Below are 27397 nucleotides of genomic sequence, written 5' to 3' on the forward strand. Positions count from 1 at the left end.
TCAAGAACTTATGTAGGTTCATATGGGTCATTTATGGGGAATGGTTTTTACAGCATTATTTTTAATAGTGTAGTGATATTGTGAGATAAGAAATACATATGTGGTCTTCATGTCCCGTTTCTGGCATAGAGAGAGCTTCTAAAACCCCTGTAATTTCATAAATGAAAAGAGTCGTACGAGCATCTTTTGCTGTGATATTTGCTTCCCCCCTTCCTGTCATATAGTGCCAGAGCATAAAAGTGAAAGGAACATCTTTTTTCTTAACAAGCCCCCTTTAAGCATACTTGAGTTTATGTTCACGAGAGGACTTTTGGAAACACACTAAGCAGGGGGGTACTGGTTGTGAGGGGAGCCATCGTATGATTACGGGATCAGACTTTCCAGCCTTTGGGGAGGAGAGAGAGGCTGGAGATGGAGTTAATTACCTACGACCAATGATGGAATCAGCCGTGCCTATGGAACCTCCATAAACACCCCGCACTATGGGGTTTGGGGAGCTTCCAGGCTGGTGAACAGTGGAGGCGTTGCGGGGGCCGGGGGGGGGGGGGGGGGGGGGGGGGGTGCGCGCGTAGAAAGGGCGCATGCGCTCCAGGCCCTTCCCACATACCTTGTCCGATGCATCTCTTTCATTTGGCCGTTCCTGAGTCACATCCTTTTATAATGAATGGGGAATAGCAAGTAAAGCGCTTTCCTGTGTTCCCAGAGCTGTCCCAGCAAGTCCTCGAACCCGAGGAAGGGGTTCTGAGAACCCCCGATTTATGGCCAGTTTGTCACAGGTACGGATGACATGTCACCTGGGACTTGCAACTGGCATCTAAAGTGCGGACAGTTGTGGGGGACCGAGCCTCAACCTGCAGGGTCGTTGCTAACTTCAGGCAGTTAGTGTCAGACTGGAGTCAGAGTCTGCCAAGCATGAGAGAGTTGCTGGGTGCGGGAAACCCACATATTTGGTGTCAGAATTGTTGTGAGTTCAGAAACTGACCATAGAGGAAAACGAGAGGTTTTCCTTTTAGGTGTGAACAATGTAAATATCCTTCAAAGGAGGGTAACCGAACTGTGGTTTAGAGAAACTGCAGTGTATGCACAGTAAAAAAAAAGAAGATGAAATAGATCTATATGTATACTAAAATAGAATTAAGTTCCAAAATATATTCTTGTGAGAAGAAAAGAAAGCAAAATAAAATGAGAAAGACACACCTGGCATGAAACCATGTGTATTTTTTAAAAGACCATACACAACCATACTATATAGTCCTCTAGGTTCATGCAGACACATAGAAAAATATGTGGAAGGACAAACACGCAGCATTTAACAGCGATTATCGCTGGAGACGTGGAAGTAGGCACTGCAATTGGAAGTATAGGTCAAAAGGGGCTTTAACCAAGTTGGTAATCGGTTTTACAAAGAGAATGTAATGAAAAGATTAAATAACAAAGGATATTCAAAGTTACACAGAGAAAAACAGTCAGACTTTAAAACTAAGTAGCAAAACCAACAATAGCAACAAAAAAAGCTTTTCCCCCCTATTATATTGCCTTTTATATTGTCTCTGCAGATCATGAGAAAAATATTTTAAAAGGAAACGACAGTGTTTACATTGATTCCAAGTCTGGCGGCCACACAGAAATTAGATTCCTTCTCAGTTATACAGCCCTTTGTCTCTGGTTTTAAATTTCAGCTCTCAGCCTCTTCAAACAAGCGTCAGCCTTCTCAGTTCAGTGTTCTGCTTGGTCAGCGTGTCTTGGGCTCAGGCTCTGTTTTAACAGCAGAACGCAGGGGACGGTTCCGCCTGTTGGGTCAGGGAGAGTCTCCGTCCACACGGTTCCCTTGGCCCAAGCTGGTGTTCGGCTTCTTCCAGCTTATTGAGGCAGAACGCTGAACACTGAGTGTCGTGCTGACTTTGAAGGGCAGCCAGCACTTTTGGGGTTTGGATTTCTAGCTTTCTGCATGATTAGCAGTAGGACCCCGCAATGAGCTGTATCATAGTATTTCCTGCATGACTTGCACATGAAATTTTAAAAGTATGATAAATCAAAACAGCTTCCCAGCCTCTGTTGGACACGTGCTCCTGTGACAGCCCTTTGGGCTCCTGCGTGGACGTGTTAAGGCTGCAACGAATCGAGTATGTGACACAGGAGGGACTTGGGCACTCGAAAAGGGGACCAGGCCCCCCGTGTGTTTGTGGCGTTTTGGTAGGACCTTAGGGACTTTTTGGAGAGTATACTTAACTCCTGCTGATGACATTGGATATCTTTGAAAAGTTGATTCACCGTCCTCATGGGCCTTATTATTCCATGAGGTAGGTAAGAGCAGCAGTAATTTTCTTGCTTTGTGATCAAAACACCCTTGAATGTCATCAAGGTGGAACTGCTTTGTATTAAATTTCTTTCTGCAGCTCCTGGTGCTTTGGAGAAGTTTCACTTTTCAAGAGAGAAGAAATGATCACCACCCTACTGTCCTGGGACTTTTGTCCAGCTTGCAGTTTGGGGGCGGATCACTGGCAGTGTTCTGTATACTTGGCTTTGAAAGACCATGGCCCAGACTTCCCAGAAATGAGGAACAAGGAAATGATGAAGTCGGCCTTCTAGACTTTCTTTTTAAACACAGTGATAATACTTAATGAATAAGACGTAAGAGTGCCTACAGCTGGTAAAAACTGTGCATTAACTTAGGAATTAAAGACACTTCTGAGGCACTCCATATTTTAGGGTGAAGCTTGCACACGCATACCAGATAAATCTCTCTTTCCCTTATTTCAAACGCTTGGCCCAGACTGTCCTCGGTCCTGCTCAGTCCTGTTTGCCCTGATCGTTCCACTGAGTCCCTTAAATACTACACACTCATTAGTGTGGCTCACACCCAGAGCTCACACCCACGCCGCTTCCCTCATCCTCTGCCTCTGCTGCTCTTGCATCTGGACCAGGACTGGCGCAGGGGTAATGCGATGTGCGCACTGTGCTCCAGAAAACTGCCCGGTCCCATTTTATCCAAACATCTGCGTGGTGTTTCTAAGCACTCACACGACTTTTGCCGCAGAAGATGGTGATGTGCACAACTCTCCTCTCCCTCTGACACTGTCACAGCACGTGTATTTGTACAAGTCCCCACGGTGAGAGGCCTCGCAGGCCTGGCCTCGGGCTGGACCTGGGGACTGGGAGATCTGGAGGACCGCAGCTGACTGGGTGCGGGCCCCGCGTGGCCGGCGTGGGCTGTTTCTGAGCGGCAGACAGTGAGGAGTCGTTGGGGCTGAAAAGTGGGAGCTAAGTCAGGGAGGTGACAGCCGGGGGGAACACAGGAATGGGACAGGAAGCAAGGCCTGTGCTGAGGACAGGGCTGCCATGTCCCGCGCTGGGTTTATGTTGTTTGTTTGTTTGTTTGTTTGTTAGTGCTTGCTGTTTGGTGTATGGGCTGGCTGAGCTGAAACTGAAGAAAACACAATAAGACAAAACCAAAACTGTAGTGACTGAGTGGATAGCCCGAAATTGCCAAAGTTGCCACCTGCACCCACACGTGTGTGTACAGTGGAGGAGTCTCTGTTGATCGCTGCCGTAAAGCAGAGAGCACGTTTCCCTTACGGAAAACCAGAGTGTGTCACCCCGTGGCCACGCAGATGTTCATGGTGTCACTGTTGAAGGATGAGCGGAACAAGCCTTCGGTGTTTGGGGGGTTTATCTCTGATGATTTTCTGTGGTTTGATAGGAGGCTGAAGTTGGTGAGCTGATATTCTGAAAAACTTTTTGAAACAGAGCTACTAAACTCTTTAGTTTCCAATTCCAAATAATCTGGTGACTTTTTAAATTTAGATCATAAAAAAATCAAAACTGGGGGTTTTATTTCATCTCCTTTTTAATTTCATGTTTATTTTTTATTTTAGAGAGAAGGGGAAGGGAGGGAGAAAGAGAGGGAAGGAAACATTGATGCGAGAGAGAAACATCAGTTGACTGCCTTCCGTATGCACCCCAACTGGGGGCCGAACCTGCAACCCAGGCCTGTGCCCCGACCTGAAGTCTAGCGGGCCGGCCGGCCTTTTCGGTTTGCGGGACGACACCCAACCCACTGAGACACACCAGCCAGGCTCACGCACCAGCTGGGCTCCCCTCTCTTGATGCCCCCAGGCAGTCTTCATTCGTCCATTCGTTCTTTGGTGGTTTATTTCAGTGAGCATGTAGCAGGGGTCTCTAACCCACAGCCTGCTGGCCGCCTGGGGCCCAGGATGGCTATGAATGTGGTCCAGCACAAAATTGTAAATTGACTTAAAACCTTTTTTTTGCTCATTAGTGTTTGTGTATTGAATGTGTGGCCCAGGACAACTCTTCTTCTTCCACTGTGGCCCAGAGATGCCAAAAGGTTGGAACCCCTGGTACAGTGTGCAAACCACTCCAGAGGGTGCACGGAAAAGGGATTGAATGTATTAAACATGAGACACAAATTCTTTACATTTTGATCTTGTGATACTTATAAACAGTGAGCTTTTTAGTTGATTCTTTTTATTTGGAACTTCGGCTTTGATGTCGACATGGTATCAGGAACAGATAAGGGTGGCTTTGAGTCATAACTGGTTTTCAGCAGGGGTCAGTACTGTCCTGAAGACTGACTTTTTCTTTTGTTCTAGAATTATAGGCTCTGGTTGGATTTCATGTTCTCAGTGAAGCTAGTCTCTGTTTATGTTAGAGCTTATTTAAAATGTAACTAAATATAAATTCAGTTTTGCTTGCATTTAACTTAATTACATAACTAAAATAATTTGCTTTGACTCTTCCACTTTTTCATGTAATCATTGTGTTGGATTATGTTTTCTAAAAATAAGTAACTCCATTTTTCATTTCTTTTACAACAAAAAAAAATAAATTATATTTCTCAATTTAAAACAAACATGTCAAGATTTCTAAGACGAAGGTCACCATGCTCCCATGAATTTTGTAATATTTGCAGCAATCTATTGTTTTCTTAACAAAAAGCTTTTATGAAACTGCTAATAATTGCACTTTTGTTCAGTATTACATATTAAAATATGGCTGCTTTCCAAATACCACAAATAGTTTAAACCATTTTATCTTTTAGAGATCTTTTCTAATGGAGTCATTGGTTAGTTCTGAAAGCAACTCAGGCTGGGAGTTTATAATCTTTTAAATTATGACTCCAAGTTTGCTAAATTAAAGAGAAAAATCACAGTTGGCTCTTTTCTGATCGTTTAGAACTTGGCAATGAAAAGGAAACTGCAAGCAGTTACTTCAGCTGCACTTGAAACCACACTTTGAACTTGAACTTGAGCTCTGCAACAAAACACACATCCCAGCCCTTAAACATCACAGTGTTTTCCTTTAAAAAAAAAAACAACAACAACAACTTTGTGTGTGTAGAAAGTTTCCCACCTCGCTTTCTCTTGGATCTACTGGTCATTTTTTATCCAGTGGATAAATCCCCAATATCCTGGAATTTTTTCTGTGGGGTTGATCTAACCTATGAGAAGGGATCCTTACTATTGTACATGCCAAAGCATTTTGGCATTCGGTTCACTTCTCTCCCTGAGAAATAGCTCAGTTCAGGGTACTTCGGAGAACTCTGTGGATGGGGCGGGCCCAGGCATTGACGGGACCCAGTGGGATAAGATTTTGTTACCTTATGAGAATGATACGGGTGAGCAGAACATTTGAGGGATCAACCGTCCTACCCATGGAAAGAAGAAATGTGCTTGTAAGTAGGTGAAAGAATTTAGTTGGCAGGGAAGAGTGAAAAAGAGGGCTGAGGAAGAAGATGAAGAGGAAGGACATATATTTGTTCCAGTAAATGAGAGGAGAATTCATAGTGTAAACAAAACCTTAGTCTTGCCTTCTTACTATGTTTACCTCTACTTTGGGGTACAGCCCCCAGCTTCCCTACCTTGTTGCTTTTTTTTCCTGTTCTGCCCTTTTTACTTTTAAACAAATTTCCTCTTTGCTGGGCTTCAATCTGCATCCCTCAGTGTGCCAGCCCTACGCACAATAGGTCATTGTCCCCGCAGACGCCTTCCTGCCATGAATGCTCATGGCCTTCTCGGCTGCCCTGCCAGCCCCTAGCCGAGGAAGGACAGAGGGTCTTTCTCCAGGGTGTGCTGAGACCAGCGTGTGCCCAGCTGGCCCGCCCCGGCTCTTCTTCTTCTGCGCCTCCATGCTTCTCCCTCTCTGCCCTAGGACTACACGATCGTTTGGTCCTTTCTGGTTTTGAATGTTCTTTTTGTGCCGACAGAGAAAGAGACGACTTAATGTCCGCGCTGGCTTCCGTGAGGAGCAGCTTGACCGATGTGCAGCAAAGAGAAGCCAGCGCATACGAGCAGGTGAAACAGGCCGTGCAGATGACCGAGGAAGCCAACTTTGAGAAAACCAAGGCAAGTCTAATGAGGAGATTAAATGGGAGGCGTGCCAGGACTGCTCTCCCCCGGCCCCCGACTATTTCTTTACTTATTCTTCTACAACTAAACTCTTCTCTCCAAACATGCAAAGTGAATACTGATCTGTTCATGTTGACTTTGCTAAATGAAACCAATTTGCTATTTGGAGAGTTCTTATTCCTCTGCAAACACTCTTGTTATAACACTATTCAGCGGACATAGTACCACGTGGTAAAGTACTATGAGAGGCTTGCATGCTTAATCGTTTTATTTGCTGATAACTTGTAATGCTGTTAAAATCTTAACACCCCTAGGTGTATGTTCACGTACGGCTAAAGACAGATGCATTTCTCTGCACACAGGAAATGTTGAGAACACCCAACTATGCCGCAGGTGATAGTATGTGTGCATTGAGTAGCATCCCTAGCTAGGGGCCTGGACCCACTGTGTGCTAGGTCAGGCGTGTTCACTGGCAACGATGACGACAGCAGTGGTTAACACTCAGCGCCCAGGCGGTGTGCTGGGACCTCGGAGCAATCCAGGGGATTGCTGTCACAGGAGAAGACAAGACAGGCTCCTTAGCGTGGCCGTCCAGGCCTGCCCCACTACGGCCTGACCCGACTCTTCTACCCTGACCTCTCACCACTCTCTTCCCTGAGTGACCTGTGCTCTGCTTTCCCTCCCGGCGTTCCATCTGCGAAATGTCTGTTCAAACCTGTGAGGCTCTGCTCCCGTGGCCGTGCCCTTCAGCCTCCTCTTGTTTGGACTGGTCTCTTCCTCCTCTGTGTTCCTGCAGACGCTGCGTGTGACCGTGTGTCCCTGTCTGTGTCCACCAGAAGGCCTTGAACATCGGGTCTCTGACAGCTGCCATTGTGTTATTCTTGTTCCCTTGGTCGTTTAGGTACAAATTGCATAATAGGTGTGTGTTGAATTGAAGTAAATTATTAGCATTCACTATGAATTTTTGTAGTTAGTAGTTTTAAAAAATTAATGGTTAAGAACTAGAGAGGCCATAATGAATGGATAGCATTTTTTATCAGTAATAATGCAAGGATTGATTTCTAAATAGTTTACAAGATGCAGTGCAAGTCTACCAGTTTTATCTCTAAGGTATGTGAAAACACACTAGTAGTTTTGCTTTCTGAGAGTAAAAACTGAGATACATATTTTAATTCTAAAACCAACTACTTTATCAGTGAGCTATAAAATACCTTGTCCTGATGGTTAGTTCCTTGACATTTCCGCCATCTAGTGTTCAATTTTGCAAATTGCATGCAAGTAGAAGGAATTATTTTTAATTATATACTTACATTTATAGTAGCAGTGAAAACACCTGAGAAGTTTGTAAGATAATAAATTTATAAACTAGAAAATAATAATTCCATGCCTATATATTCCATTATAAAACTACTTTGGATCAAATTTCTACTCTGCCATTCTCTAGGTTTTTTATTTTAAACAAGTTACTTAATGTCTTGAAGCCTGAGTGTCTTTAACTGAACGGTAAGTATCACTTAACATTTAGTGAGGGAGTTAAATTCTATATATGTCATTTAGTAAAGGATCTGGTACATAGTAAGTGCTCGATAAATGTTTTTGTTTTTCTTTGAAAACTGTAAGTCATTGTAACGGGGATAACTTTAAAAGAGGAAAAAATTAACCTGGAGATAAATGAGGGGGGAAAACTAGAGGCTTTCCAGTGATGCCTTTGTTAAGCTCCAGGATGAAAAGGTTATTAACTGGGCTGGAGACCCACAGGCTCCTGTTCGAATCTGGAAATTGTTCCCTTTGGCACGAAGTTACCATTAGCATCTATACATGAGATGATCTTCCACAAAAAGACTTTTTTCAAAAATACCAACTCAGTGGGTTGGATAAATGCCCTCCAGCCTTTCCTTCTTTTCAGGGATCTAAATTATTCTTTTTCCTGGGTGACAGCAGAATCAGAAAGGCAGGAATTAGAACCCCAAATTTTTTTAAAAATCATAAAAGCATTGAATATTTGATTGTAGTAACAGGCATAGATAATAATGCTTCTTGATATGTACATTATCTACCACAAAAATAAAGATAAATTATAAATATCTTGAAAATGGGGGATAGGGAGAAGACTGGCTTATAGGTTTCTGGTAAGCAAGAATTTATGAATTAAATATCAGTCATTTATGCTATTCACAAGTTAAATGCTTCAAACGTGTTGATAACCATTTGTATTTTTGTGGGCTTTATTTCCTAAAAATAATGACATTTTCATATGTCTTAAAGTTTGTATTCATAAGTGAAAAACGTGTTTCTCATAGGATCTTTAACAATGGATTCTATCACAAGGATTTCTAGGACCCTGACCCTGGCAGTTGGGAAGGACACTTCTGCATTGTAAAATGGGTTTCCTGTTTTAAAAATGGAGTTGACTAGACAGAAATTTCTTTTTTTAATTTTTTTTTAAAGATTTTATTCATTTATTATTTTTTTAGAGAGGGAAGGGAGGGAGAAACAGAGAGAGAGAGCGCGCGAGAGAAACATCAGTATGTGGTTGGTGGGGGCCGTGGCCTGCAACCCAGGCATGTGCCCTGACTGGGAATCGAACCTGTGATGCTTTGGTTTGCAGCCCAAGCTCAATTCACTGAGCTATGTCAGCCAGGGCTTAGAAATTTCTTTTAGAAAATGCTTTGGCCCTATTAAGATAGTAATGCATATTCTTTGGTTTAAGAAACCAGGACGGGGAATACCGAGAGCAACCACATAAAATGACCAAAGATAAAGACATTTCCCAGCAGAGAAAAGGTCCCTCAAGGACTGAGTCTGCCGGGTGGGAAGAAAGTGGAGTTTCCTGGCTCCTCATCACCTACAGCCATCTCCCCCCTTCCCAGGGGTTGTGCTGGGGGTGGGGGAGCAGGGGAGGAGCCCTCACCTGGGCAACTACTGGGAGAAATGGGAGCTGCAGGCTGGAATCACTTGGTTACCTGTGGAGATCTAACAGTTAATCATTATCGACCATTTAGTGACCCAGCCTGTGGGAATTCAGTTATGGTGTTAGTCAATGGCTAGGTGAATATAATTAGGGTGCACTGGGGTTCTGGAAGCTAGGAGCGGGAGCCTGAGAGTTAAAAAGAAAAGGCTTTAATAGAAATAGTGTATTTATTCAGTAGAACCAAACCTTTCTAGTGAGTGCTATCCATGGTAAGATCAAATTGTTACAGGACAGATGGGAGGGCTGGTGTATGATATACTATTACCAAAAGGACCCCCCTTTTTTTCTCCAGGGTCCCCCCAGCTAGGTTTGCTATGCCCACCACCAGAGGAAAGGCATCTCTCAATGCAGGAGACTTGTGAAAAGGAAAGGAAATATTTATTTAAAGTTATACAGACTTAGAGCGGTGACTTAATGTCTTCATTAAGATATTAAAGTCCTTTAGGACACCCACAGATGCACACAGTCCTTCCTTCTCCCTCTGCCCTAATCTGGGGTACCGTATCTCAGGAAGAGAAGTAGAAGTCCGTGATTTGGGTTCCCGGCACCATCAGCTGTGTCGCCACCAGGATCTCCAGTGAATCCACAGCCATGTGACACCTTCTCACAGCCCACCAGCAAGAGTCCTTTCACCCCTTTTCTTCCAGGCAAACACTCTCCTGCTTCCTAAGCCATGTAGCAAAATGGAGCACCCCAAAGCTGCGGGGTCCCCACTCTGCCAAAGCTGCGTGGTTCTCCCTCAGGTCTGGCTGCCGAGCCTGAGTTTGAATCCCACGCCAGTCTTCCTCTGCAGCCCCATTTCCGGCTCCTCCTACAATCAGTCACACCTGCCAGCATTCCCGTATTCTTCCAGCTTTACTGGGCTGCCATCGTAAGTCCAGGCAGGTGCAGTCCCATGGCATGGAGCCAGTCATCTCCAAGCTCTCACGCAGTCACTGTAACCAGGGGGAGCTGCCCCCCAGTTACATCTTGGGTGGAAGTCACTTCCATCCCCTTGTCTCAAAACATGGCCACAGCTATTTAACATATCTGTGAAATCAGTTAAAGGTTGTGGATATGTTTAATGACCATGCCAGAGGTTAGCTGCATGGCTGTTGCTATACAACACAGCTCCCAATGGCCCTGCTCATGTGGCCCATCCCCCAGCTTAGCCTTGTGGGTGGGGGGTGGTGAGGACATTCTGTATATTTCCCTAATATTTCCTGGACACCTTGAGTTCTGGACCCCATTACAAATCCCTGTTTGAGGCCCCCCTCTTGGCTGCACCCTGTTTCAAAATCACTTTTTTAGTTCCAAGCATTATTAAGCACTAGTACTTTTCTTCATTGTGACCTGGCATCTGTATTAAAATCAAAATGAATAAAAGCAAATGCTATATTATAATATGGAATCACTGGGCACATGCCAAGAGTCATTGAGAACCAGTTTTTTTTTAGATTTTATTTATTTATTTTTAGAGAGGGAAGGGAGGGAGAAAGAGAGAGAGAGAGAAACATCAATGTGTGGTTGCTGGGGGCTGTGGCCTGCAACCCAGGCATGTGCCCTGACTGGGAATCGAACCTGCGACGCTTTGGTTCGCAGCCCTAGCTCAATCCACTGAGCTACACCAGCCAGGGCAATAAGCAGTTTTTAATCTGATATTTTAATTCGGTGTCTCATTACTGCTGGCTAGTCCTAATAAGTCCTACTACAGAGAAGGCCAACCTCAAAGCCAAGGCTTCCGCAATGTTTTTTTTTTAAGTCATTTACAACGTCTTGCTGTGTACCTTGTGCTTTATATCGTCTCGTCTTGGCGTTAGGCCTCTTATTTTGTCAGGACCATTTGCTCATCCTGCTCCCGGAGTGGATTTTTTGAAGGGACTCCGTTGCTCTTCACGGCGGCCTGACCTTGAGCTCCGTCCACAGCGGCCCCGTCTGCTGCCTCTGCACTGAGTGATGTCGGTTCCTGACTTGTTGTCCGATTAAAAAATCTTCTGATTGGATATGTTGATTTATACTCAATAGTAGTTTCATTCTTTCATACCAGTGGTATTCGTTATGTAAGCAAAAATTATGGACATTTTTTATTTGGTTCACATAAAGTATTTTTCACAAGAGCAATTGTACTCTGAAGCACAAAAGTCTCTAAATATTATAAGTTCCAGGGGCGTACATTTTAGAAAAATTATACTTTTCATTTGTCTTAAAATCTTATTTTAACTCTTCTTTTAAAAACATTCTCAACGAGAATTGGCCATGGGACTAGTTAGTTCCCTACGAGAATCAGCCATTTAGTAACCGATAAGTAAGTGCTTTCTCCGGGGGTACAGACACTTTCCAAAAGAGTTTAGCAGAAACCGCAGTCTAGTGCGTTCCAGAGGAGGAGAGCCCACTGGGCCCGGATGGGCATCGTCTGTCCGCTCTCTCGGTGCCTTTCACCGGAGGGAAGCAGAGCTCGCAGTCCCTGCCCACGGAGGCCGTGGCCATGGCCGTGGCCATGAACAGCAGACGCAGCCGTGAAACCTGCGATATCGCAGTCCGTGCGTCACGGAGCACCTGGGTTTCTTCCTTCGGGGGAAGTAGAGCACGGGCGAGGTAAATGTGGTGCAGAAGAGCCACTGGAATAACACTCACACACCTCCGAGTGACTCGGACTTTCTGTGTGAAGCAAACTCTTGGGATTTTTTAAATTATGGAGTTTTTACTTCTGGGATTGCAGAATGAGAAATTTAGACTAATGGTCAGTTATGGATTTTTAAATTACTAGAAATGGAAGATGACAATTTCATGTTATAAAACTAAGCAGCAAATGCTGTTTTGAGTCTTATTTTAACTTTTGATTACTGCCTAATTTTTATTATAGTTATGTGTGTAGACTGAACTAAACTTATTTATAAAGAAATTGGTTATTAACATTAAAAACAGAAGCTTCTATGTAATGATAAATTCAATACTTCATTTAAAAATTCTTATCTGTTATTTAAAGCATTCAAATAACTCTAACCATGAGCAAGTGAAAAGTCAGTTGAATTGCAGTTACATATTTCAGGTAACATAAATGTGGTATATAATTGAAAGTCCTAAAACACTTTAGTTTTCTGATCCCCTTTTTGGAGTTCCTACTCATCAGTGGCCCTCATCACGGCCCACTACTTGAACTTTATTAGTCTGTAAGTTAATGTAACCTTAGTTATGAAAATGAAATACGTGAATGAATGAATGTATGTTATATCAGTAAGTGGTACTATCGAATAATATAAGAGTGTTTGAATTGCCTTTCAAAATGGATACTGCATCTTAACGATTTTAAATTGAAATAAAGCTGCATCGTCTCATTTCCCCCTGGTTGTCCTGAACTCTAAGCTCCCACGTGCCTCTGTCCGGCAGGCGTTGATCCAGACCGAGCAGCTGAAGAGCGAACTGCAGAGGCAGGCAGAGCGACTGGGGAAGGAGCTGGCGGCTCAGCAGGAGAAAAGGGCGTCTGAGAGAGAGGCGATGAGGACGGAGTTCGCGGCAGAAAGGGAGGACACGAGGGCCAAGGTACTGCGTCCCCTTCGCCGGCCACGTGGCGGAAGAAGGGCTCGGGGCCGTGTCCCGGGTGGTCCCGGGGCTGCCCTTCTTGACTGAACTTGCTATTTTAAAATCTTGCAAGGAGTCACGTTTTTCTTATAACTTGGAGTTCGTGAAGTGTTTCTATTAGTTTCCATGTGTTTCTCCGTGGATTCTATTCCCTGACCTCTGCACACAGAATGATCAGTTTGGCTCCCGCAATCCGTCTGAAGGCCCGGGTGGCTGGAGCACAGGACGGGAGGGACAGGCTGGGGGAGCTGCGCCTGGAGAAGCCTGGAGGGGCCGAGTCACGCAGGGCCTTAGCGTCCACGGGAAGGACTTGGAATTTTATCCAAAAAGGGGTGGAAAGCCACTGAATGGCTCTCAGTTAGGCAGCGTCACGATGCCACTTGTGGTCGATGAAAGTCATTCTGTGGATGGGCTGGCGGGAGAGCCGGAGTACGTGCTTGGGGATCAGGCAGGAGGGAACTCCAGTAGGTCCGGGTGGGAAGTGACGGCATCTCAGACCCATTTCCCAGGGCTGTTTCAGATCACTTGTATCCATCCCCAAGTTCCCCCTGGACCACTTTCCCTCATTCTCAGCAGAGAATGGCTCCTAACAAAGAAAACAGAAGCTGTGAGGTGGTAACTGCCTCCTCACCTATGTATCTTCCCCTCACCTCTGCCTTGAAGTCAAATTTCATCTGCATCCCCACCTCATCGGGGCGGGAGACACTTCCTCCTGACCCTTCCCTCTCCTCTGGGTCCCGTTCTCTTCCGCCACCCCAGGGCCCTCAGTCCGAGTCCCGCCCCCTCCTCCGAACCTTCACAGGGTCCTTCGCGACAGCCTCTTTCTCACCCAGGAAGAGGACTCTCCACCTCCGCTCACCTGTTGGGAGAAACACTCTTGCTTCTCATCTCACGGTTCTGAGCCTGGCTACACAGGAGTTCTAGAGCTCTGACGGCCCAGCCTGCGCTCCAAACCCTCTGCGTGGAAATAGCTGCGGGGAAGATCGGGGTCGGTGTTATTTACAGCCGTCCGGGTGGTCCCGACGTGTGGCCAGGTTTGGAGGCCACCCCAGTAGTTCCACGTCCCTCCTCGCTCTTCCCCGTCACGGCCCGGCTTCTCTAAGGATCTGTCCTTAAAGGCGTGTCGTGTTTATTGTTCCACTTCCCCTGCGCCCTTCAGCGCAGGACATTTCAGCTTCTGTGCCTACGAGAACGGAGTCACCACCGCTCCGAAGACCTTCTTGTGCTGTTTTTGTTGAGTATGTCTTCGTTCTTACTCTCCTGGAACGGTTTTCTTTCTTGTTTTCTCGGAGTCGATGTTCCCGGCTTGAGAGAATGATGACATACGCCTTTTCGTTGCTCTGGGTTTCAAGTGTCTTTGACACAGTGACAGTGACATTCAGAGGGAAGCTAGGAAAGGCATCCAGGACTTAGCAGGCGCTATTGATTCAGCTCTTTTTAGTGCCCCTGTGGCTTTAATCCCAGATATACGTGGTGCCGATTTCTAGACCTTCAGCTCTCCGGTGAGCTTGCGAGCCTGCCTCCTCCCCCTCTCCCCCCTCCTGGTGGACCCACCGTCCCCCCGGCTTCCCAGCTCCCGAGTCTCACTGTCCTCTGTCTCCTCGCTCTCCCTAACCCTACTTGTCATCAGGTCACTGAGTTCTGGAGACTCAGGCCCCCAGGAATTGAGACTGCCTGTCTCTGCGGCCCACTGCTGTCCACAGCCCACCCTCCCGTGGTTCCACAGCCCGGGCACTGCCCTCACTCCCAGCCTGGCCTCCTTCCCAGGTGTTCCACACACCACAGACAGGACGATCTTTCTGGAAGGAACCTCCCGGCAGGTCAGTCTCTTGCCTTGTGCTGCATGGTTCTTGCGCGTCTCCCTGCAGCCCCTGGGCTCACACGTAGGATCGTTTAGTGTAGCACAACGATTCTACCTTTTCCTTCCCTCTTTGGCTCTCGAGTCTCACCCCCCTCCCCCTTTCTTCATCGCCTCCATCTCGATCCACTGGTACTTTCTCAGGCATGCACGGGTGCCGCTCTGCCAGGCTACATTTTTATTCCAGGATTTTGCCTGTGCTTTGCACCCTGCCTAGAGGAAGCTTCCTCTGCCCTCTCTGATGGGTCCCCCAAAGTTCTTCTTGACCCCGCCTCCTGTCACAGCCTCCCAGAGACGAACTGGGAACTTCTCCTGTGAGCTCCCATAACACAATTTATTGCGAGGTCTTGTCGAGTGGTTGTCTCCCCTACTTTACTAGGAGCCCCTTAATTGTATGGTCTCTCGACATCCTCACATCCTGGGACACTCCTCTCACATAAAATCTGCCCCATGTATTTTTGTTGAATGACCGAATGTAATATCAGAGGCGTGAGTGAAATGCTGAGCATTCAGATGATCAGAATGGATCCCTGTCTGTAAGCAATCACAGAAGGCTGCGTGAAGAAGGTGGCGTCTTAACTGAGCTTCAAGGAATAGGGAGGAGTTAGTCGTGCGGGTATGGGGAGGGATACTGGCCTCGGGAGTAAAGCAAGGAGGGAGGTAACATCGGGAACCGAGTGTTAGTGTATGTGAGAGAGAAGGGTGTCAGTTGCAGAGACCAACTGTGGTTCACACCTCGGAGGTCTTCCTTTTTGGGTTGTGTAGTGGAAACTTTTACCGTGCAGAGTAGTTCTATTGTATAAAAATATCTGGATGAGAACTCCTGCTAAGGAAGGACAAAGGAAGGCTGAAATGTGCCCGGCAGTGTCCCAGGTGCTTTCACAGGTAACAGAGCCTCTTTTCTGTACTGACAGTTGTTTTGTGACCAAAGGTGACAGCAGAAAGACAATGTAATCCTGAGTCTGAGTCATTTGTTTTGCCCCCACTAAGTCTTGGCTGTCACCTGACCTCAAGGCCCTGCCCTACATACAGGTGTCTGAATGAAGAGCCGGAGGCGGTGCCAGCTGTCGCAGCCAAGGGCAGAAAGTGGCTTTGGGGTTGAATGTAAACTGACCTTCCTGTGACCTTGAAGAATTCACTGGACCTCTGCAAATGACAAAAGAGTCAATAATGGAGTTCATCTACTCGAGGGATTGATTGGATTAAATGAGGACGTGTTTTGAAAGTACCTAATATAATACCTGACTTAGAGGGGACATTGAATAACTCTTAGCTTGTGGCTATTGTCACTCTCACTCCAGAGGAGAGAGAGGTGGTCCTGTTAGACGGATTTCTTGGATCGCCGTGTGAGCAAAAGCAGACCGACTCGAATACAAAGCTCGGCTTTACTTCTTATTTATTAGCTTGGGCAAATTACTTAATTTACTGAATCTCATTTTTTTCAATCAAAAATTAATCCAATATCATTCTGTCTCCAGGGGGATTAAGGGAGAATGCGTCTCATACTGCCTAGCGCAGACAGTTAATGGAACAGGGAGACGGGCCAATTAATCAGAATGTCTTAAGTGTTCTGGAGCTAGTGCTAGAGCAAGCACCCTGCTTTCCTAGCAATAAGGAAGGCTTGCCTGCAAGACTTTAAATTTTCTCTCTTTATTTTTATCATTATTTTTCTTTCTTTCTCCTTTTTTAGAAAAATTTCACTTGTGTGGCAAGCTCTAGGCAAGCAGACGCCTCCCACCTGGACAGGCTTTGAGGTTTTGAGTTGTTCCCCCTCAAAAGGCGCTTGCTGTGAGTTTCCTTGTCTTCCGCGACGGTCCTGGGTCGCGCTGAGCCCCTCAGGTCTGTTCTTTCATCAGCCATTCATCATATCTTCCCTGAGCGCCCTGTGCGGTCCCTGCACTTTCTCACTCGGTCCCCTGGATAACAGCGCTTTGCTGGAGTCCCTAGTTCTTGTGCCTCGTACAGGGAGTGCCTCTTTGTCCCCGGCCAGCACGCTGGGGACGGCTTCAGTGCAGAAATTGCTGTCAAGCTCTCCCAGCCTGGGTGTCCTTGTCTCTTGCTCGCCCCTGTCAAAGTGTAAAGGACTTACCTGATGTCATCGGCCTGGACACCCAGCAGTGTCGCAGCTGTCTGTGTTGCTTCGGTCTCTGCAACAGATGTGCGTGGAGAAGCTCCTGCGGGGTAGTGCTGACTTCCAGATGGTGGGCGTGGGGAAAAGGAGGTGTGACGGCGGGAGGGGAGGCCTCGGGAAGTGGGCGCCAGGAGGGGGCAGACAGGTAATGGGCAGAGGAGAGAAGTGATGGGTGGCAGAGCAGAGTGAAAGGAGTGTGATTTGTTGCCTGCCTTATAATAGAAACTGACGCAGCATTTCCAATGAGCATGTTTGCTAACGTGCCTCAGAGTTACTTAGGAAACCACACAATGCTAGTATGTTTCTCATATAATATGGCTCTGGGTAAGTAATATACAGTTTTCAGTAGGTGGCAATTAAAGTTTGTTGCTGCTGTAGAATTCCAGAAAGGCTTTAATGACACATTCATAAGGTTGATATCCATGAACTTGATTTTGTACCTTCAGGAAATTAAATTAGTATATTCAGTTTGTTTCATTTAACCTCTTTTGACCTGAACCTTTAATTTTAGGTTCAGATTTTAATGTGCATAGGGATGGTTTGCAGCAAAAGTGATTTTATGTACAAATTAGATTCGTAGCCAGTCATTTGATGATAAGGACATACAAACAAGCATAAGTCAAATAGGCAATTCTCCACAATCCCCAGAAAAGTTATTACAACTACCATCTAAATTAGAAAATAGCCCTGTGGCTATTTTCATATGTGTTAACTTCAGTTGTATATTTCAGAGGCAATCTTGATTTTATCACAAAGTTTTAGTTACTGATTTTAGTCGTAAAACTGAATCTACACCCACAGCAGTGCACTACGGCAGAATTCAAATGTTGTTATTTCAAATTCATGATCGGCTCTTGTTTTAACAGGTTAGAACTGATAGATATTCCTATATGTTTTGCTCTGGGGTAAGGTAGCATTTTTTTCACCATTTTAAAACTACTAATAGAAATAAGAGATTAAGGGTCTAGAAAATTTTTACTAACTGGGGAAGAGTAGGAAGCAGTTGCAAACAACAGAACTGGAGAGGTTAAATCTGAGCTCTAGGAAGTATTTCCAACACTGAGAAGAAAAGCTGAGAGCCTGGTGCCCATAGTCCTTCAGGAAACCCCGTGTCCTCATTCCTATGTTCCTTACCCAACGCTCGGTGCCCTTGCTGAGCGTCGACGGTCTCCGGAGGAAACAGGCAGAGACAGGGAGACGGGAAACCGCAGTGAGAAGAGCTGTGCTGGAGGCATGCAGGGCCGGGGCGTGATATGGCACACGGAGGTGGTTGTAGGCGCATGCGTCACAGTGCTGGTCAAACCCTAAACCGCCAGCGAGCGTGGCATGGATAGCGACCTATGCGAATGGACCGCTGCTGCCGACAGCAGGCGTGGCCACCCCAGTATGCATTCGCTCAGCATCAGCCCTGAGTACGTGAAGGGGCTTCTGCTTGGTGCTGGGAGCTAGGAGTCAAAGAAGCCTTCCCGGTGGACAGGAGATCGTGGCTGAGCAGAACCCTGGGAGACATAGGGCCAGCTAGGTAGTGGGAAGGCTGGGGAACTGCGGAGAGCCCCCCCACTTTGGTGGTACTGGCGATACTGGCTCATAGACCACCAGCAGCTGTCTCGGAAGATGTCTGCCTCCCCAGCTTTCCTAATCGGTTCCTTTTATACCCTCCGGATGGGAGAAGAGTTTGAGTCCTCCTCTGAAATTCATTCATGTCAGTCTCTTCCGTAACTTCCACGGGCGTCTGCTGCCACCGTGGAAGTTCACCCAAACCTTTGATTTTATCACCATGCTATATGTTTTCCAAAATGAGGGAAGAGGCCAGGGAAGCACACACTTAAGTCACACGGGACAGAGAGTGGAAGAGGTCAAGTGCACAGACCCCACGCACAGAGCATCCACTTCCAGAGAGCTTGGTGGCTGAGGCGCTATGAATTCCACACCCTCTTAATACCGAGCTTGCCAAGTGCCACTATCATTCAAGACTTTTATTTCCCCTTGCAGATGTTGACTCTGTCTCAGAATATTGCCCAACTCGAGGCCCAGGTGGAAAAGCTCACAAGAGAGAAGGTTTTGGCTGTGAACCAACTAGAGGAAATTCAAAACCAGCTTGCTTCCCGGGAAATGGACGCCACAAAGGTACAAAGGAAGATTCTGTGGGCCCAGCACGCTCCCGCTGTGCCACTCTGCTCCACCCAGAGAAAGATTTCAGTTTAATCATTACTTAAATGTTTTCTGACACATTTTCCCCTAACATACAAAGTTCAGAAAGAAGTTTAGTGCAGAAAAGTTTTGTTATTTCAAGATCATAAAGGTCCGCCTAGTTGTCATTCGGCAAAACGAATATGGCACATAGCCACGGGCAGGCCCTTCCTTCACTGGGTGCCGCAGACACGGTGCAAAGATCAGTTACGACACGTGCTGTGTTCTCACAGAGCTTCAGAGTTTGGTGGCTGAGACGGGCTTGTAAACAAGCCAGCTTTATTACTTGCGTTATCGGACATTTGATAAAACTAGGATTTCTAAATGTGCCAATTAGGAGTAATTTTTGCCAGAGGTAGCATAGGTTTGGTCTTCACAATGACACTGAAAGACATATTTACGACATGAAAAATATGTTTCACACAAAAAAATTGTGTACCTCCCATTCCTTTTCAGGCTTGGCCTCTAAAATCAAGATTCTAAGACTACAGCTCATTATTTTGTTGGTCTTTAAATTTATGCTGTAAAATGCCAGTGTTTGCCGTATGGGCTTCACAGACTTGTGAACCTGGAACTAAAGTGTTTGATGATCTTAACTGACCAGTGTAAGGTCCATATTTAAGAAACACTGGAAGTCTATGTAGATTTCAGTAATCAGTTGTTTTAACACTAAGAAACTAAATATGGGCATGCATGACATAATAAATGAATCTGGTTTTGACCAATATACAGATTATTTTAAAATGCATGCCCTTTTTGTATTGAATTTTATTTCTCGACATATTTTCCTAAATTTGGACACATTTTAATGCCATTGTTGTTTTATAATTTAGTAATTGAATGAACTTTGATATACATTAGGAAAGGGAGCCCATTTTTCCTTTTTCTTCCTTGAGTTTATATAATTATCATTTGTTTTGTAAAATCAAACTAGCAAGTGCAGAGGTTTAAAAGTATTATTTTTGCCAATGTAATTGATGTGTTGGTGTGAAGGGGGCGGGTAGAAGTAGGAGAATTGATGCGGAGGGATGCAAATGGTTAAGCTGGATTCATGGATGAACACTTCGGCAAGAGTCTTCAGTTCTTTGTAGGGAAAGAACTTCCGGTTCAAACGTGTACAGTAAAGAATGAACATAATCTGTCCCTAGAATTGTCCAAAGGGACTCAGGCATCAGAAGAGTGCCTGACATTGCTTTCAACCTTGAGATAATTCTAGTCCAATTTAATTTGTGGATTTACTTTAGATAGGATTTAAATATTATGGTTAAACTTATAGATGCTAAACTGAAAATAAGGCAAGAGAACTTTAAAAATTAAATCAAAGGGTAAAATAATTTTAAATAAGACCTAATGCTTATACATTTATTACATATAATACTTTTGTGTTGGTGTTCAGTTTTACACACCATGGCTGTACAATTACTATTTCTGATGTTACCAAGTTGCATATTTTCATTTCATTCATGTACATACATCAGATAGATTGAAACAAGGCAGAACTCAGAAAGGAAGTAAATTAAGGCCCCTCCAATTTCTTTTTGCATTCTTAATTTTTAGATTTTATTTAGCTTTTAAATGAATAACTTTTGCAAATTGCTATTTTTTTTGAAACAAGAAAAATCAACTCACACATTGAAAGCATTTGTATTGTAGATAGAATTTTTAGTAATTTTGTTATTTTCCTAGCTCTCTGAGGGGAAAAGCTTAGTGGCTTTTTCTTCTGTCCTGTCACAGTGATAAGAACTTTGGAATGCAGGCCAGTTTCTTTTTGAAAGTATTTTTTATTTGAACACAGAAAACACATATAGCTTTTCTAAGATTCTAGAACTTCAATAATGATGGTACTAATTTCCAAAGTTGTAACCATCATGTTTGGAGAAATACCAAATTTGAATAGTTTCAAGTAAATACAACCATTGCATGATACATGATTTTTAAAACTTGTTTTTGTAAATGAGAGGCTGACTTAGAATTGTGTATTAATTCCTCTCTCTACAGGTTCTCATCCCCAAGTGTTAAAGTTCCTTTAGATTTATCTGCTAATTGCTTTTTTCCAAATATATTTATATCTGTAGAGATGACAGATTGAAAAAATTTATGATGGACATTTTAAAGATACTATGTGTGTTCATTATTTAATGATACATTAGAGTTATTTCACATTCAGTTAAATGTGCATTTTCCTTTGATGTCAAATCTACGGCTATTGATACAGAACGTGCCTAGTTTCAGTCTATGACCTTCACCCGACAATCTTTCTTAAGTGCGCAGCACTGTGCATGATAAGACTGACATTATCTGCAAAGCTTGCAGTGAGTCCTGGCTACTAAACTTAAATATCAGTCATATAGTCAATTAGCAGGCAGCAGAATTTCTTTACAAATTTCCTTAAATAAAAGCCTAATTGATAAAGTGTTTAAAGGAAAGTTATATAATATAAAGTGTATATTTAACCATAAAAGTTTAAATAAATAATATCATAGCTTAATATTTTAATTAATAATTTTACCTAATTCAAATTGAGATGATATTGCATTTTGGATGGTAATATGCCATTGAAACTACGATTTTACATAATAAATCATGGACACGTGACTTAAATTTCTTAGTTATGCATTTCTTTATCTGTAATCTGAAATTGTTAGACTCAACAATACCTGATATTGCCTCCACATCTTAACAGAATATTATATTGAATATTCTAATAGAAAGTGCCCTTCTTAGAAAAGTTTTATTGTATTTTATTTATATGACCTCTAGGGGGCACTAAAAGATCTAATTGTAGGCAATGCCTGGTAGATTCCGAGAGCTACTGATCTAGTTTTTATACTCTAACAGGTGTGTGGGGAAATGCGCTATCAACTGAATAAAACCAAACTGGACAAAGATGAGGCAGAAAAGGAGCACAGAGAGTACAGAATAAAAACTGCAAGGGATCTTGAAATTAAAGATCAGGTAAGAGATGACACAGACCCCCAGCAGTTAACACATAACTCATGTTCTATCTGAAGTTGATGTGGTTTTATTCCTAAGCCATTTGTTTCTATTACATTGTTTCTAACTAATAGAACTATTTGCTTTAGACTATTAAAAGAATTTCACTTGTAGTTGCCTCAGATTACCACCTTTCACGTGTACGGGTGAGAACACCACCACATGCATACAGAGTTGCAATCGGACAGGTCATAAGTACACTTCTGGAGATGTGTGTCTGTTACGTACAAAAGTAAAGAAAAATGTTCTAATGCACAGTTTGAACCTAAAATATACATACATAAAGTTCTTGAAAGATGCCAACTCGAATCCCATTTTAAGTGAAAAAGTTTAAAATTTGAAAGATGGGATGAGTTGATATGTAAATATGTCAATCACATCGATTGCTGGCAGAGTGAAACCAGTTTTCACCAAGTAAGCATGAATACGTTTGCTCAGGGTGCCCAAACACAGTGAAATTAGAAATGTTAGAGAAAAATTCCGCTTCCTTCAGTTTGAACAGGTGTTTCATATTAAATTGTTGTCGCAATCATATATATGCCCCAATTTTAACTGACAACACGGATAAAAGGGTTAGCAAGGCTGCTCTAAGTGGCTGGCTAACTTTGATTTTCTATTTTTATGTTACAGTACAGAACATTGAAGGCTTTCATTTTTTATATTCAAGGAAAGCAGGTTGATAAATCTATTCAATTAAAATAAGACCGAGGTCTTAGTATCAATGTTTTAAAGAAATTGCTGCAATTTAGAAGTAGGTAGCCCTAAGTAAACTTTAAAAAACGTGTTTCTAATTCAAAGCATTTTCCTTATATTCTCCAACATATTTTCTCTTTCAACCTGATCAGCTGTGACACTCACACAAATGGAAAAATACTGAAAGTAAAAGTAATAATGAAACAGTGTACTAAGTTTTTCAAGTCAAAACTTGAAATCCCTGGCTCTGAAGTAAAATCTAAAGTCTGCTTTTAATTAAATTAAAAGCATTAAATTAAATTAAATTCTGCTTTTGTATCATTATATTCAAAGTGTTACAGGTTTTTACATTGCCAGAAGAATTTTCATTACGAACATGTGCAAATAATAGAACTATTCTCTTCCATCCAGTTGGGGGCGTGCCTGATAGTGAAATTGAAAATTCTTTTTATCAGGGACCGAAGGTTAGAACTACCAGACCAAACACAGAACTTTCCTTTGCTGATGCACTGTGGCTCGTTTTTAAAGGACCATGTGGGCACGGCCTCATGATACTTATAAAATACCACCAAAGCTATATAATAACATCTGCCAGCATAACGTTTAGGACTGACTGGAAAAATGTAGCAAGGAAGATTTTCTGACTTATTTAAATTTACATTATAATGTTCCAAAGAGAAAAAAAACACTATAGGAACAATGACATTATAATACCACTTGTAAATGAATAATGTGTGTATAATATTAGTCTTTTAGCATTATATCCCACATCTTATTTTATTTTAATTAACCGGCAATGGTGTGGAGGCTAAAGTGGCGGGGTTTTAAAAGGAGTTTTCATTTGCAAATATTTCCTGCTAGATAAGGAAACATGAGCAGTTTTATAATGATTTTTAGTGTTGTTTTTCGGTAGAGATGTGCCTCTTTAGCAGATCAGAGGGTCAGGAATTAAACCTCTGCATGGTTACAAAGTGTCTGTGCTGTGAGGTCCTCGTTACCATTTTTTCTGGGACAGAACGTGAGGAAGTCTTATAGGTAGCCTTTGTCACTATTTTGTACGGAGCAGACAGTTTCAGAAAAGACAGTGGCGGTGTCTCATTCCAGGGACGATCTGGGTAGCAAAGCGACGATTGTTCTCTGGTCTCTCGGCCATGACCTGACCTTCTGTCTCTAAGACCCAAGAGCTACTTTGCATGGCCACCATCTGCACTCAGGAAGGAAATTTACATTTAACTTTTAGCAGCTGGGCATGCAGAGCATTTATCAGAAATACCTGGAATAATATAAAGTGGGTTTAACTTTTTCAGGGTTGCAGGTCGTGCAATTCAGAATAGCAGGAAGCCTCTCTCTAGGGGCACAAACAAGGGTGATCCTTGTAATAGAGTCGTTTTACCCATATTTTTGTTGAGCTGACCATTTGGTACATTTCCAAAGTAGGTGGGAAACGGAGATTGGAATGCGGTGAGAACAAGGGCTTTTTTGATGTATCCAAAACAGGGCAAATGTTTGACCACCAGAATCATTTTCCTTGTGACCCGAGGCTTGACTGTGGCATAATTAGAAAGAAAGGTTAGGAGAGTAACAATGACCATGTCTTCCTCCCACTTTCTCCCTTTCTTTAAATATTGTGTCAGGAATCCATGGGTGGATTAGCCTTTCCGTCCTCTCCTTTGTACGCTTCAGCTTAGAGCGCTCCTGTCAACTCCGGGGGGCTTCTTACACACACACACACACACACACACACACACACACCACAATTAAGAAAATAAAAGGATATTTGGTTTGGAGGAGAATGGAATAATCTGTATCTTGATTTTTACTAGAAAGTTTTGTAGGCAACAGGCAGGCACACACACCCCATCACAGGAATTTAAAAACACGCGTGAAGATGAAGAGTGTGGTAATGCATTTCCACGTTTCCTTCAGCATCGTCGTTTCGCCTGCCCTGTCCCATCTTCCCCTGTTGTCCCCCCTCTCCTCTGTGTCTTCATTTTCATCAACTCTGTCCCCTCCGTCTCCGTCTTCCCTTTCATCTTCCTCTCGTCTTCTTCCTGCACTCGTTCTTTTGCTGAGGCATTTTAAAAAGACCTCAGACATTGTTACTTCACCCATCAATACTTCTGTGTGCATCTATGAAATATTATTTCACAATCGCTATGTCATTTCACACCTGAGAATATTCACAATAATTCTATAATGTCACACAATGCCCAAGCCATATTCAAATTTCTCCCACCACCTCAACCATCCTTGTTTTACAGCTGGTTTATTCAAATCAGGAAAATAGGGAAGAATGTTGTAGTATTGCCTTCTTTAATAGGAAATAAAGGGAAACAGTGCAGACTTTCAACTTTCCTTGCCTATTGTTTTATTAAATTGCATGCATGATAACTCGATTGTGCTTTGTATTTGTGAGGTGCCATCATTTGAAAGAAAGATGAATTGGTCCTGCGGGAGACTGTTTGAGGGACACGCCCCATGCAGTAGCCCCCACCCCCCCACCATGTCCTGAAAGGAGCCCCGTGGCGTCTGAAACTCATAACATAATGAATTTCAGAGCCTTACACCGACGACTTAGGAATGCTGCAGGAAGGCCCTCTAGCGCCCTGGCACGGCCGAGGTTAGCTGCCTCTGAAAATGAGTGGAATTTTCTCTGTCAGCTCCCATTTTGGTAGACGAACCTCAGAAGATGGTCCTTATAGCCCCAACCTTTGATCAGGGCCTCCTGCAAAATGAAAACACGGGGCCCTTTGTTCAAAAGGCAGGCAGAAAATGAATTCGAGGTATAAAAATATAAACCGGTTCCTTTCTTCTGCTGTCTGTCTCTCGCTTAACCTGTTCATGGGGTTTTCTGTTTGCTACTTAATGTTGGGGTCCCTCCAGGCTGGCGGTGACCGTGGGAGAGCGTGGGCCCCCCACATTTCCAGTAGGCCCATGGCTTCTGGGCGCTCCTGGCCACCAGCCGCAGACCCACACACCACCCCAGTGGGAGCAGAGGGACTCATTCTCCCCTGCCCAAGCTGGTCAGACACACGGCCCCTAGAGATGGCAACCTCCAGTGTGGACACGCTTGGTCCCTGCATCGGGGGAGCAGAGGCTCCGCACTGAGTCCCCTTGGTGTGCGGGCCTGTGGTGCAGCCAGCCTGGGACAGGCAGGTTGCCTCCATGTCCTGCCCTGAGATGCCAGGAGTGTGCACACTCATCCCAACCTCCCCCGGCCACATCCAGGCTCCTGACGGGGCAAGGGACACAGCAGAACCGGTGCCACCCTGGGTGGAGGACAGCAAGGTCGCAGGGCCAGGAAGAGAAAGCTGGAGGGACACAAGTGTTTGAGACCTGCCCTCGGATTCCCGAGAGAGACCAGGACACACAAGAACACATGGGAGCCAGGCCACCCCCTCCATCAGACTGCACTTCGGAACCCGAATTCCGGTAGGAAATCCTTAAGCATTCCTTCCGAGACGTCAGCCACAGAGCATCAAACCACAAGCACTGCTCACATAGCCAAGAAGCTGCCGTGGCTGTGGGGGTGGACAGACAGAGAGGTTTGGGGTTCTGATGCCCACGCATACATCCCCACTGCCGTGTACAGACACGGGTGGGCCAGTCGCAGCCCACGGGCCAATCCGACCTGCTGCCGGCTTTCCCAGACGCAGCTGCAGTACAACCAGCCACACCCACTCGCTAACGCAGCGTCCCCGCTGCCCCGCGGCGGCGAAGGTGGAGTTGAGGGGCTGCGGCAGAGACCGCGTGGGCCTCTTCAGAGACTGAAATATTTGCTGTCTGACCCATCACAGAAAGTTTGCCAGCTCCTGCCCGAGGGACAGAAATAAAGCTGTTCGAGTTTCCCTCGCCTATGAGAACGTGGAGCTCGGGTGCAATACACAGGCCACGTATCACGTGGACACACAGTGCAATATACAGATCACGTGTCGTAGAAATGTACACTTGAAATCTACGTGATCCTATTTACCAGTGCCGCCCCAGTAAATCCGATAGGGAAATACGTGGAGCCTTGAGGTAGGAGACTCCCCAATCTTAAATTATACCTTCGTGGCATTAGCATGTGTCCAATATAGCAAGTATGCCACACCCCTGGTCTCTCAGTCATCAAATGGCATTGCCCAGTGGGCGAAGGGCTGGGTATCGGGCCACTATCTTATTAGTGGCACGTGGCTTAATAATGGCTTCAATGGGGTTATACGTATAAAAAGTTGTTTTATATTTACAATTTTGTTTTTATGTTGGTAAAAATACCATAGGTGAGACTCTCTTGCCAATATTGTGAAAGTTATGATTTTGGAGTTGTGGCTACTTCTGGGTAGGGAGCACTGACATTCAGATTTACCTGAGTGGGGTAATCAATGCAGGTAGTTAAGGGTAGAGCGCTTGTACAGAAGAAATAGATGAGGGAATTCTGGCTAGAAAAAATAGGGCAAGAAAGGATTTGGGGTTTGCTTATGTCTACAGCAGTGTGATTCAGCGGTTTAATAATTCTGACATTGAACATGGACTGTATCAACACAGGAGTAATTTCCCAGGCTCAACTGAATTAATTAGATGGTGGGAAGGAGTGTGTCTATATTGTCTGGCTTTGTGTGAAGACGAGAGGAAGCCTGGCAAGTCCTAAAAAT

General features: G+C 44.4%; 1 protein-coding gene across 1 annotated transcript in view; it reads left to right on the forward strand.

Annotated features, from left to right (window-relative positions):
- The window catches only part of SDCCAG8 (SHH signaling and ciliogenesis regulator SDCCAG8), a 183513-nt gene that overhangs the window by 31697 nt on the left and 124419 nt on the right, over window positions 1-27397 (forward strand). Inside the window, exons 9-12 of the mRNA XM_028531105.2 lie at window positions 6227-6365; window positions 12706-12858; window positions 18879-19013; window positions 21915-22031. Coding sequence (XP_028386906.2) covers window positions 6227-6365; window positions 12706-12858; window positions 18879-19013; window positions 21915-22031 — 544 coding nt within the window. The remainder of the gene's footprint in view (window positions 1-6226; window positions 6366-12705; window positions 12859-18878; window positions 19014-21914; window positions 22032-27397) is intronic.

The sequence above is a fragment of the Phyllostomus discolor genome, chromosome 15, assembly GCF_004126475.2.
Source record: "Phyllostomus discolor isolate MPI-MPIP mPhyDis1 chromosome 15, mPhyDis1.pri.v3, whole genome shotgun sequence".
Taxonomy (NCBI): Eukaryota; Metazoa; Chordata; class Mammalia; order Chiroptera; family Phyllostomidae; genus Phyllostomus; species Phyllostomus discolor.